The 11,637-nt window shown below is 53.2% G+C and overlaps 5 protein-coding genes across 5 annotated transcripts; 3 read left to right on the forward strand and 2 right to left on the reverse strand.

Moving 5' to 3' along the window:
• Positions 1–91: 91 nt before the first annotated feature.
• M409DRAFT_67687 (uncharacterized protein) lies at positions 92–1,610 on the forward strand (the record flags this gene model as incomplete). Its single annotated transcript, XM_033817512.1, has 2 exons — positions 92–1,220; positions 1,276–1,610. The coding sequence occupies 2 exons, from the start codon at positions 92–94 to the stop codon at positions 1,608–1,610; spliced, it is 1,464 nt and encodes a 487-aa protein (XP_033665912.1).
• Positions 1,611–2,088: 478 nt separating this feature from the next.
• On the reverse strand, positions 2,089–5,061 carry M409DRAFT_24924 (uncharacterized protein; the record flags this gene model as incomplete). Its single annotated transcript, XM_033807454.1, has 3 exons — positions 2,089–2,220; positions 2,276–4,727; positions 4,775–5,061. The coding sequence occupies 3 exons, from the start codon at positions 5,059–5,061 to the stop codon at positions 2,089–2,091; spliced, it is 2,871 nt and encodes a 956-aa protein (XP_033665913.1).
• A 255-nt stretch (positions 5,062–5,316) lies between these two features.
• M409DRAFT_24925 (uncharacterized protein) lies at positions 5,317–6,114 on the forward strand (the record flags this gene model as incomplete). Its single annotated transcript, XM_033807455.1, has 1 exon — positions 5,317–6,114. One exon carries the CDS (start codon positions 5,317–5,319, stop codon positions 6,112–6,114), a length of 798 nt encoding a protein of 265 aa, XP_033665914.1.
• A 114-nt stretch (positions 6,115–6,228) lies between these two features.
• Positions 6,229–7,287, reverse strand: M409DRAFT_24926 (uncharacterized protein; the record flags this gene model as incomplete). Its single annotated transcript, XM_033807456.1, has 1 exon — positions 6,229–7,287. One exon carries the CDS (start codon positions 7,285–7,287, stop codon positions 6,229–6,231), a length of 1,059 nt encoding a protein of 352 aa, XP_033665915.1.
• A 1,279-nt stretch (positions 7,288–8,566) lies between these two features.
• M409DRAFT_56364 (uncharacterized protein) lies at positions 8,567–11,242 on the forward strand (the record flags this gene model as incomplete). The annotated part of the gene is made up of 4 exons (XM_033813270.1): positions 8,567–8,653; positions 8,689–10,029; positions 10,083–10,968; positions 11,130–11,242. 4 exons carry the CDS (start codon positions 8,567–8,569, stop codon positions 11,240–11,242), a joined length of 2,427 nt encoding a protein of 808 aa, XP_033665916.1.
• Between the last annotated feature and the right edge of the window lie 395 nt (positions 11,243–11,637).

Here is an 11,637-nt window from a genome sequence, read left to right on the forward strand (position 1 = left end):
CACTATGCGGTGATATTGACCAAAGCAACTATCTGGCTTCCCTCTCACCATGGCCGCCGAACCTCTCCTCACGGAGAAAGCGCCCCTCAAGATGGACAACACCCTGCTCCGTAACCTCTTCTGGTCCTTCCTGGACCTGCTCAAACCCGAATTCCTCCAGAAACGCAAAGCCCCCTCCGGCCCACGCACAGGCAGCAAAACCGCCTGGCTCGACGGCCTGCGCGGCGGCGCTGCACTGATGGTCTGCTTCATGCATCTAACAGTCTACACGCACCAGGACCTGGAACTCTGCTACGGGGCCAAAGTCAGTGAATCCGAATACAACACGAGTCCTGCCGCGCTGCCGATTATAAGATTACCATTTACTGGAGGCCATTATTCCGTGGTGCTGTTTTTCTGTATCTCCGGGTATGTGATTCCCAGACGGCTGGTCGGGATGCTGCACCAGGGACGAAGGGAGGAGTTTGTGGAGAGCATGAACTCGGCCATGTTTCGACGGCCGTTGAGGTTGTTTTTGCCGGTCGTCTGGAGCACGCTGATTCTGTGGATGATTTGGCATACGACTGGTGTTGTGGTGCCGTTCCCGCCGCACCAGAGCAACGGCTTCAGGGAGTTCTTTGCTTGGATCGTGGATATGGGGAAGTTTGTGTACTTTTTCCGTGTGGGACTGCTCTTCTCGTGGTACAACTTCCATACCTGGACGATTCCGGTAGAATTTCGAGGGTCCATGTTCATCTTTGTGTGGCTGTTCGTCATGCATAGTCTCCCCACGAAACGACGAGTGCTGCTCACGGGAGGCATGGTGCTCTACCTTGCTCTGCTATCACCCGGTGCCTGGTATGCCTGCTTCTTCTGGGGCATGTTCGTCAGCGAACTCGACATCCTTCGCGACGAAGGCAGCTCAATCCAATTCTTCTGGGACGGAGCCTTCAAATGGCTGCGAGAGCGCAAGGAACTTCGCATGGTTTTCTACCACTTCGTCTTCTTCTGCGGCTTGTACCTCGCCTCACAACCATCGTCAGATCAGATGGGCAAGGAAGAAGTCATGGCCAATTGCCCTGGATGGAAGACTCTGCGCTTGCTAATCCCCCCAGCTTACGACGACAACACGAACCAAACGTACCGATGGTACTACCTCTTCTGGGCCGCGGCCTTCACCCTCGTTTCAGTCAAGGAGATTCCCTGGCTGCGATGGATCTTCGAGAGTAGTCCCGCACAATGTGAGTCAATATCAACGCCCCAAACTCACCCCCCATTCTAATCGCATGTATACAGACCTCGGCCGCCACTCCTTCGCCCTCTACCTAATCCACGGCCCCATGATCGGCCTCCTGTCCGAACGCCTCTTCTTCCTCACCGGAACAAAAGGCCACAACGTCACCCCCGAAGCCATCCAGAAATTCGGCCACTTGCAAGACCTCTGGAAAAACGCCGCCTGGTGGCCGCTTCCGGAAGGAGGCCCCAAAGCCCTCGAGCCGAACTTCTTGGCCTGCGTGGCGATTAGCATCCCGGTCATGTTGTATGTGGCGGAGATTGGGACCAAGGCGTTCGATACGCCGAGTGTAAGGGTGTCGAATTGGGCTTGGGCCAAGTTTAAGGCGATGAGGTAGATGCATGGGTTGGACTGATAGGCATGTTGCATTCAGGGTGTACAATTTTGGCTGGGGGATTAATCATGTGTAGATATGCTTGCAAATAGACGGCTGGCATGGTTGGAGTACGACAGGATCCAGATATCTGGCGATGTAGTTTGATCATCATCAGTCGAGAAGAAAGTCACTGTCTTCCATTGCAATCTGATCAACTTGTTTGAAAGCAGGCAACGCACGAGAGATGAGACTGGAGGGGGCACTGTAAGAGAATGGGGGGTATCGCCAACATTCGTAGTGTCGCCAATTTCCAAAAAGAACAGCATAGCCGGCAATGATCCTTCAATGGGACTTCAACGCAATAGAACAAGACGTTGGTGGCGCCATCTGTACTCCCAAACGCCGTACATCATCGGTCACATGCCCTGAAGCGCGTCGATGGTCCTCCAAACGCCCAACACCTCCCAGCATCGTCTCATATCACAGTACAGCTCTTCATTTACATGTCTTCGACGGCGCAGTTTGGATGCACAACGTACAGCGTCTTGCCGTCTTGTTGTTGCTCGTCGCCCTCAGGCTCGCCGTTCTCGTTCACGAGGCCTTCGCCACGGATCTGCATGAGGACATTGTCCTGTCGAGATGTCAGCACACCGTCATTCCACTACGATTTGGTTCAGTTGACTCACCTTCACCATGCGCTTCAGCACCTTCTTCGCCAGCGTTCGCTGATGCTCCATATCTTCCTGGCTTTGCAGCTCATCCTCCTTTTGTTCAAGGAACCAGACCAAAAGATCCTCTTCTTCAACACCGTCCTCGGCAGTATTCTGATCGTCGTTTACCCGTCGAAGAAGCATATTGTGGATCTTCATGTAGTCGTCGTACTTGATCTGGGTTCGCGGTCGAGCAGGTGCTGGGGTCTGCGATGCTCGTGCTTCATTCTCCTCGTTAGTATCCATCTGCTCGTTTTCTTGTTGCGTGGCACCAGTTTCAGCATCATCCGGAGCAGCAGCCTCTTCTTCCTCTTCGAACTCCACGTCATCCTTCTCCACGCTGATGATGCTTTGTTGCAGCAGTTTGAAGGCCTCGTCGACGAACTCGGGTGTCACTTCGTCAACGCAGTTGGCTTTTGCGATGGCTTCGCTCAATCGAATCAACGATTCCAGCTGACGGACAGTGATGCGGTAAGAGTTTCGTCCAATGCCACCCTGAGCGTCGTCCGACCGCAGTTCCTTGTACTTTTGCACCAGGAAAGTTCTGGCTTGCTCGGTGAAGACAGGTTGGAACAGGCGAGCGAACCGAATGTATCGTTGTAACTGCTCCGTGCTGAACTCTGGTTGAACGGCTTCGTCCTTAAGCTGGTGGATACCAACAATGTGCTTGGCGAGATGCTCGTCCACCTGTTCGTTGCACTCGTCGAGAACAACAAAGAAGAGATCGAAACGTGACATAATGGGTGCGCTCATGTTGATGTTGGCTCGCAGAGTAGTCTTGCGGTTGTACCGACCACCGACAGGGTTGGCTGCAGCAAGGATACTCGTTCGCGCATTCAATGTCGCTTGAATGCCGGCCTTTGCAATGGAGATGGTCTGCTGTTCCATAGCTTCGTGAATGGCGACCTGATCGGCGATGTCCATCTTGTCGAACTCGTCAATCGCGCAGATGCCGTTGTCCGCCAGCATCAGCGCACCAGCCTCAATGGTGAACTCACCCGTCTCCTCATCTTTGACCACAGCTGCCGTCAGACCAGCGGCGGAAGAAGCTTTTCCAGAGGTGTAGACTGCACGAGGCAGGAATGAGCAGATGTACTTCAAGAACTGGGACTTGCTGGTACTGGGATCACCAACAATGCAGATGTTGATGTCACCACGAAGGGCCATGCCTTCAGGAGTAACTTTGCTGACACCGCCCATGAGTTGGAGGAGAAGTCCCTTCTTGACGACTGTGTGGCCGTACACCATCGGCGCCAGTGAATCGACCAACCGCATGAAGATGTTGGGTTGCTGAACCATATGCCGAAGGTCGTCGATCTCAGCAGGTGTGAGCGTGTCGAGGTAGTCTTGTTGTGCCTGGTCACCGCTTGTCTCTGCGGTATCGACGTTCTGGCCGAGGGAGCTCAAGATAGACTGGCCAGCCACGCCTTTGAGGTTCTGGTTCGCACTCTGTCCTTGAGTAGAAGCATCAGGGGTGACCATATTTGCGAGGAAGGCCAGCTTGTAGGTGAGATCTCGCACGCCCAGCGCTTTGAGACCGCTCACGCCACTGCCACCAACGTCGCTACCGCGTGGTGCTTGTGAATCACGGACGGCCTGTACTCGCGAGCCTGGTACTCGAAACTGGCTGATATCTGGCACGACAATAAGGGTGCCAGTAAAGATGCACTTCTCACCGGCTTTTGCTCGTTCAACCATCTCTCCTCGCAGGATGACATCCATTGTTCGTGGCATGCTTCCAGTGGGAATCTCTGAACTGTTTTCTTGAATTCGAACTTTCTGCCAATCGATGAATGTGCTCTGACGAATGTCCAGCCGCCATCCTTGTCGGTTCATGCAAGTCGCGTTGGGGCATTGCGTGGGCTCAGAGTATTTGAAGATCTGCTCAACATCAGGTACGACACTGTTGCAAGCCTCGCAGATGAAAGTCGCCAGATGCAATTCCGGCCGCACTTCTGACGTCCTCGTGACTGTGCCAGATATCGAGACGAGATGTCCAATGCGTTCTGTTCGCAGTTGCCGCACTCTTGAAACCAATGGCAGATTGTAGAATGCAAGAGCGAAGATCTTGTCCGTCTGCTGATTTGGTGTCTTGCTGTTCAGTGTCTCCTCTTCACTCAAACTCTGCGTTGCCAGGGAAGTATCTGTTCTGGCGGTTGTGGAGCCGGGTTGTCTGTGCTCTCGGTAGTATTGAGGCTCGAACTTGGCGATGAGATTATTCAAAGCGCGCACCATGTAAGGGTGAAAGCGGTAAAAGTCGTCCTGGATGGCATTGGCCAGAATTCCTCCGTGGTCCATGAGGTGGGTGAAGTCGACGTAGAGGGTGGAGAGCTTGAACTGGCACAGGCCGTGGATCTGGGCAATGTAGTATTTGTCGGTGGTTACTGCGCTGGAAGTGGGTGCCGATGCGGAGGGTTCTTCTGTGAAGCTACGCCACTGTCAGTGTCACCATTTTGCATGATGCGTTCTGCCTACTGTTCCAAAAACCGCTCAAACTGAATCCCCAGCGTCTCTGCGGTCGCGTCGACGACTCTGGGAACATCCTGAGTACCGGCTGCTTGGCGCCGCATGCCTCTTCTACCAACAATCTCATCGTCTGGAAAACCCTCGACGTCGCTGTGCATTGCCGGCGTGCTGACTGAGGGCGGACCCCTGGGACGAGACGATGAGCGGCCTGTTCTCCTTCTTCCGGGCGTGGCATCGCTGCGAGGGTCGGTTGGGCCATTGTCGGTGCTCATCACCGCGTCTACCAGCGAAGACATGTTGGCGGTGTAGAGAAGGGGGGGTGTTGTGGTGGTGGAGTGGTGGTGGAGTGAAGTGGGAGCAGGCGTTGTTCAAAGTGGGATGGAAAGCGCGTAGAGTGGAAAGCGCGACGCGTGAGTCTGGCGTACCCCACACGTGACTGCCATCGATGCTGACTACGCATTCGGCTTTGTTCCTGAATATCGACCCATAATTTCTGGTCCACCACATAAACTCGCCCCTTGACCACACTCTGCTCCTATACCACCGCCAAAATGAGTGCGACAACGACGGTAACGGAGACGGCCTCTTCCGCCTCCAACATCCTCCGCCTCTTCCCCGAGATCAACACTTCTCTCGCCTCGCAGACCCAATCCTCCGCAACTCAAGATGCCGACCTGGCTGGTTACGACGAGGAGCAGATCCGGCTGATGGACGAAGTCTGCATTGTTCTGGACGAGAACGATGCGCCGATTGGTAGCGCCAGCAAGAAAGTCTGCCATCTCATGGAGAACATCAACAAGGGTCTTCTTCACCGTGCATTCTCCGTCTTCCTCTTCGATTCGAACAATCGCCTACTCTTGCAACAACGCGCGTCTGAGAAGATCACATTCCCCGATCTGTGGACCAACACCTGCTGCTCGCATCCATTGGGTATCCCGGGCGAGACGGGCGCAACCCTGGATGCGGCTATCATGGGCGTGAAGCGAGCAGCGCAGAGGAAGCTGGATCAAGAGCTGGGCATCAAGAAAGAGCAGGTGCCGATTGAGAATTTTGACTTCTTGACCCGGATACACTATCTCGCTCCTAGTGACGGCAAGTGGGGTGAGCATGAGATCGACTACATTCTCTTCATCAAGGCAGATGTTGATCTGAATGTCAACCCCAACGAGGTCCGAGCCACGAAATACGTCTCGGCGGATGAGTTGAAGGAGCAGTTCAAGGATCCAGAGTTGAAGTTCACGCCGTGGTTCAAGCTGATATGTCAGAGTATGCTGTTCGAATGGTGGGAGCATCTGGACAGTGGATTGGACAAGTACAAGGGCGAGACTAAATTGAGGCGGATGCTGTAGCGGATGAGTGAATCATTAGCAGGCGTTCGGGTGGAGTGATTGAGATACCAAAAGGTTACAGAGCCTTGCTTTTGCCAGAAATACAAACAAAACGACAGAATCTTCCACACCTCTTCAGTCGAGTTCCACGCCTACAGCCGCGCAGCTCTCCCTCCATAGCCTCTCTTCCTTCTCCTCATCAAATGCCCACTCCGCCGTCCCTGCCTTGCACACCTCTCCATCATGCGCCCCAACCTCACCCACATTCGTCAAATACTTCGCCCCATTCTCAACATCATCAAAGTGAGGACTCAGCGCCGCCCAAACCGACGTAGCAGCGCCCTGCTGCACATTCCTCCTCTCAGGGACAACCTTCTCCCTCCCGCCCATCATCTCCCAGTCTGCATCCGTCATATGCTTGGACAGATCTGTGGCAACGGGTCCCGGGCAGATCGAAAGCCCAATAACCCCATCTTGTGCGTACCGGCGAGTCAGCGCATTGGCGACGTACATATTCGCCGTCTTGCTTTGCCCGTAAGCTTGCCATTTGTTGTACTTTGCTTCGTCAGCCCGCCAATTCATGTCGTCGAAGCGGATGGGCGACATGCGGTGAGCGCCTGAGGAGAGGAAGATCACTCTTTTCGTCTTGGCCGTCTTTTCGTGATTGAGAAGAGCTGGTTTTACGAGCTGGAAGAAGAGGAAGTGCGCCATGTGGTTGGTGCCTATTTGCGCCTCGAAGCCGTCGTGGGTGAATGAGAGGGGGCAGGCCATGATGCCGGCGTTGAGAATGAGGGTTGAGATTGAATGGGTTTGTTCGAGGAGGGAGTTGGCAGCTATGCGTACACTTTCAAGGGAGTCAAGATGCATCTCAATGGTGGCAGGCTTGGGAGGCTTGTCGTTGGCTGTCTCGGGGTATGCTTCACTGTTCGCAACGATTCCATCGATGGCTTTGCTCAGTTTGGGTATATCTCGTGCTGTCAGGATGAGTATGGCTCCAGTCTCGTAAAGAACTCGTGCTGTTTCGAGGCCGAGTCCACTGGAGGCGCCGGTGATGACCACGGTACGACCTTGCATGGATTCGAAGGCCTTGAGGCCCTGGACGACTTGCATGGCGCTTGGTCGAGCGTCTCCAGGGCCTTTGGGGTTTTGATGCACGTCGGCATATGGCTGGTATGGTGATGTTGGAACTCCCATTGTGGTCCTCCTTTGTCAGGCGTGTAGTTGTATCTGAATGGGTGGAGTCTGATGGTTGAAGATTGATGCCCGGTGGGTGAGTGATGGGCCGTTTGATACTGCATCACAAGACGCTCCTTGGTAGCTGCCTTATATATTCGATCGCAACATAGTGGCATTGCATACCGTACCGACGCACGAGGGTCCAGCATTGCATGTGAATTTATCTCCATTCCGAAATTCCGAGCTTCCATGACGACGAGGCTGTTGTACACAAGAAGAGTATGGGTTTCCGGCTTCAGCCTTTCCCTAGGTATGACGGCAACGTCAAGCTTGCGGTTGGAAGTGCATGCCCAGATACATTTATTCTCTTGAGACAGGAGCCCGAGTCTATCTGAGGGGTTCTAGAGCTCCTGGTGCTCACCCACTGGCTGCCGTCTGGCACATCTCTTCATTCTCCTCCGCATCTGCCATAAGGTTTGTCCACAGCCGCGTATGAGTTCATCTTCTTGCTCTGTTCATGAGCCTGCCGCCTCCCACCTGCCACGAGTGGCTCAATCGGCCACTCCATCCACGTCGAGTGAAGGACAGGCGGCATGTGATGGGCACCCGAGGGGCAAATGTTGAGTCCCTCGTTCCCGCCGAGCCTTCGAGGAGAGATTCAGAGAGCTGGTTGAAGGGGAAGTGCGCTATGTGGTCGAGTCTCGAGACGTCGTGGGCATGACGCCAGCGAGGATGGGATTAGTTCGGTCGAGGAGGGTTGCGGCGGCGGAACGAACGCTTGCGAGGGACTCGAGGTGAATGTCGATGATGGTATCTATATGGGCGACAACGTCGGCGACCGCTTCTGCTTCGTCCAGGGAAGTCCTATGCGGCGGGGAAGAGCGTCGGACGTCACGCTTTCCTTCCCAGTCAGGTTGCGGCGTCGGCGTCGGCGAGGACCACAGCTTGGCGTCACCTGGAAGGAATGAAGATTCATGCGACTCAAGCACCTGTTCTGCGTTCCAGGCGTCCAGCCATTCATCAAGTCTGCACTCTCGCACGAACATCATGAGCTGCGCATCTCCACAAGGTTGATATATGGGCGGCTGAACGTCCGCGTCGAAGAGGCCTTTAGCTCGCGCGATCCTTGTCTGTTGCGGTCTTGCAGCAAGAGTTGTCGTTCTTGTAGTCTATACGATTTCATGAGCTGCTACAGCAGGCTACTCGATAGCGTCCAATTCGCGATTATTTTCGCAACCCTCGGAGAAGATAAAGTTCTCCGCATGACCCTTGAACAAAGGAACGCAAGCCGCTCAAGATGGTGTTACAAGTTGGGCAATGTACAACTAAAACCAATGCGCAACATGCGCATTCAAAAATAACGAATATTTCATCGGGTGCCGAGGTGTGGAGACTGCCATTTTGCGCGATCTACTGCAGATAAGCGCTTCGACTGATCCTCCAAATGCAGATCAGGATGGCTGTCGCCTTGGCGAAACTCATCTAAGTTTGCTCGTGGGCTTCCCACAACAAGACCCATACTCGATACTCTTGCCTGCATGGGGTTGTAAATCACCATCCATCGCCGGTCCCACATGGTCGAATCTCGGCATGGATCTTTGCGAGATCTGCCAATGTATCCGACCAAGGTCCCTTACTTCCACTGCGTTTTCGAGCCTCTTTCAACACCATGAAAGTCTGCGCAATTTGCGTAAGTCTGCCACTGAGTGCAAACTGTGCAGGCTGTTACTGGTCGTCCTCTCAAGCACGAACGGCTGGCCTGCGCCAGAGGACCAAACCGAGACTTCGTTTGGACAAGACCTCACTTCAAAAGACAGAGAATCAGCTGCAATCACCCTGCAAAAGCCGAATGGATGTGTGAAGGACATTGGATGGATTCCTGAGTCTGCGAAGGACACCTTTGTACACTTGGAAGTGAAATGTGGCAACAACCGCGCAGGACTACTGCAAGCCTTCGCTGACCCGAATCATCCTCGTTCTGTGCCGCCTGAGATCGCTGGACGAAGAATTTACGATCCTGCTTCTGTCCACAGCATTAGAACCGTTCAGAACTGGCTTGCAAGTTGCTCCAATAGCCACTCTTGCGGTCCACAGCAAGGTCCTCTAGAAGCAGTCGCTAAACCTACGTCCAGCATCTATGCTGCAACGCGATCTACGCCAAAGCGCATCTTGGATCTCAATGCCGACGGCAGATGGAGCGCTATTCGTTTGATCGAAGGGATGAACCGCGAAGGTGTATACATTGCTTTGAGTCACCATTGGGGTGAATCGAGGCACTTCACCACCACGAAGTCGACCATACTGAAACACATGACAAGAATCGAAATCGGATCACTTCCTAAAACCTTTCGTCATGCCGTAAAGATCACAAGGGCTCTAGGTGTGCGATATCTTTGGATTGACTCCATCTGCATAGTACAAGACGACAGTGATGACTGGCAGCGGGAGTCTGCTGTGATGGACCTCATTTACTGTTGTGCACATCTGACTATAGCCGCGTCTTCTGCGGATAGCGATGATTCTGGAATTCTGGACACGCGACAAAAGCCATCCGGTAAAGCAGTGGAGCTTGAATACCTCTCCGAAGATCAGAACGTCAAAAGATGGTGGATTACTGAGTCCACAACCCTGAGCAACAGAGCCAGCGACAACATCGATGAAGATGTTAACAACAGTGCTTTGCACTCTCGAGCTTGGGCCCTTCAAGAGCGTCTGCTCTCTCCAAGGATCGTTCATTATGGCAAGCATCAACTAATCTGGGTAAGTTCTATCTACAAGTGCCACCACGTCTGCTTATCTGACTAGGACTTTAGGAATGTAATAAGTACACTCAGTGTGAGAATGGCTATCTTTGTGGCCCAAATCTCTCTCGACCCGGTCATCGATTGAGTGGCTTACATGGCAATTGGTATAAGCCTAATGACTGGGGTGGAGCTGAGGTTATCAATCTTTCTATGTATTGGAGGATGGAAGTCTTGACGCATTTCTCTGGCCTTTGTCTTACGTTCGAATCGGATCGGCTCCCCTCATTGTCTGGTTTGATTGCACACTTACGCAGAACTACAGGGCAAAACTGCTTTGCGGGCATCTGGACATTCAGGCTTCATGAAGGTTTGATCTGGTTTGTTGCGCGGGAACGAGATCGGCCTGGGCCTGAAAATTCCAGGGGCGATGCATCACTCCCCTGTTTCCCATCCTGGAGCTGGGCCTCCACGAAGCATATTATAGCATACCCTCATTTCCCTCAGCTATTCCGTAGCTGTATCGACCGATGGAAGATAACGGAATCCCTACGCCAGGGACATTCATCAACAGGTGGCGAAATGCGTGCAATAATCTTGACGGGACTTGCTAGTCAAGCGAAGATCGGCAACGAAGATCGCGACCGTACCAAATTCCATCAAGTATGGTGTATGCTATACTCGAAACAATATGGTGGCAATGGGAGAGTCAACGTATGGAGAGTGTTATACGACGAAGCGGGCAACGTCGTAGGATCCGCATTGCTCGACAAACCTTGGTCTTCCATTACGAAAGTTGTGTGTCTCCTCGTGGCATCTCCGGAAAGAGACGAGGATCAAAGGCCGGAGCCACCATTCTGCACAGCCTTTTCTCTGCTGATGGTCCCTAGAGGACGAGTAAATGGACACAAGCGTGTGGGTTTGGCTGCTGTTGATCTTCGATGGGCAGCGCAAGGAAGTAAGCGGTCCGTATATCTGTATTAAACAAGTCAGTGTATCAGAGTGATTACGTACGTCCATTGTCGAGGATGTGAGTCAAACGCGCCATTTCCACTGTTCAGAGGTGCGATGCGGGAAAGCGCTCCATCGCTATCCCTCCCACCTCTCTTTTCCCGACAGCGGCGTCGCTGACAGACTGGGCACCTAGTTTCACACTAAGCAGTTCTCAGGGTACGACGGGAAATTTGCGCCTCGAACGGATGCAGTATGATGTTGAGAATAGGCTCCGTTAGCCCTGTACCTCGCGATCCTCCGTAGCTAGCAATTTTCCAGTTCGATTCTCAAGCTGGTACCATCTTCAGGAAGAATGAGTTGGTATTCATATTTAAGCCTCCGGCCAGGCGAGATACGTCTCTTGAAGCTCTTGCCTGCAACGAACGAGTACGACCCGGTCAAATGCGAGCTCATAAATGTCTCCTTACACTCGGCACCTGCATACGAAGCTGTATCATACGAATGGTAGTCTGTTCCAGGTACGACATGGATTCAAGCACCTACTAGGATGCTGAAAATTAGCAAGACTCTGGGGCTTGCATTATTACCGCAGCAAATAAAGCATGCCAACCCCGCGGCAGGAGCCGCAAGGCGCGTTCCTAGCTTCACACGCGTTTTTATATAGAATATCGGG

Source organism: Zasmidium cellare (genome assembly GCF_010093935.1).
Source record: "Zasmidium cellare ATCC 36951 unplaced genomic scaffold M409scaffold_24, whole genome shotgun sequence".
NCBI lineage: Eukaryota > Fungi > Ascomycota > Dothideomycetes > Mycosphaerellales > Mycosphaerellaceae > Zasmidium > Zasmidium cellare.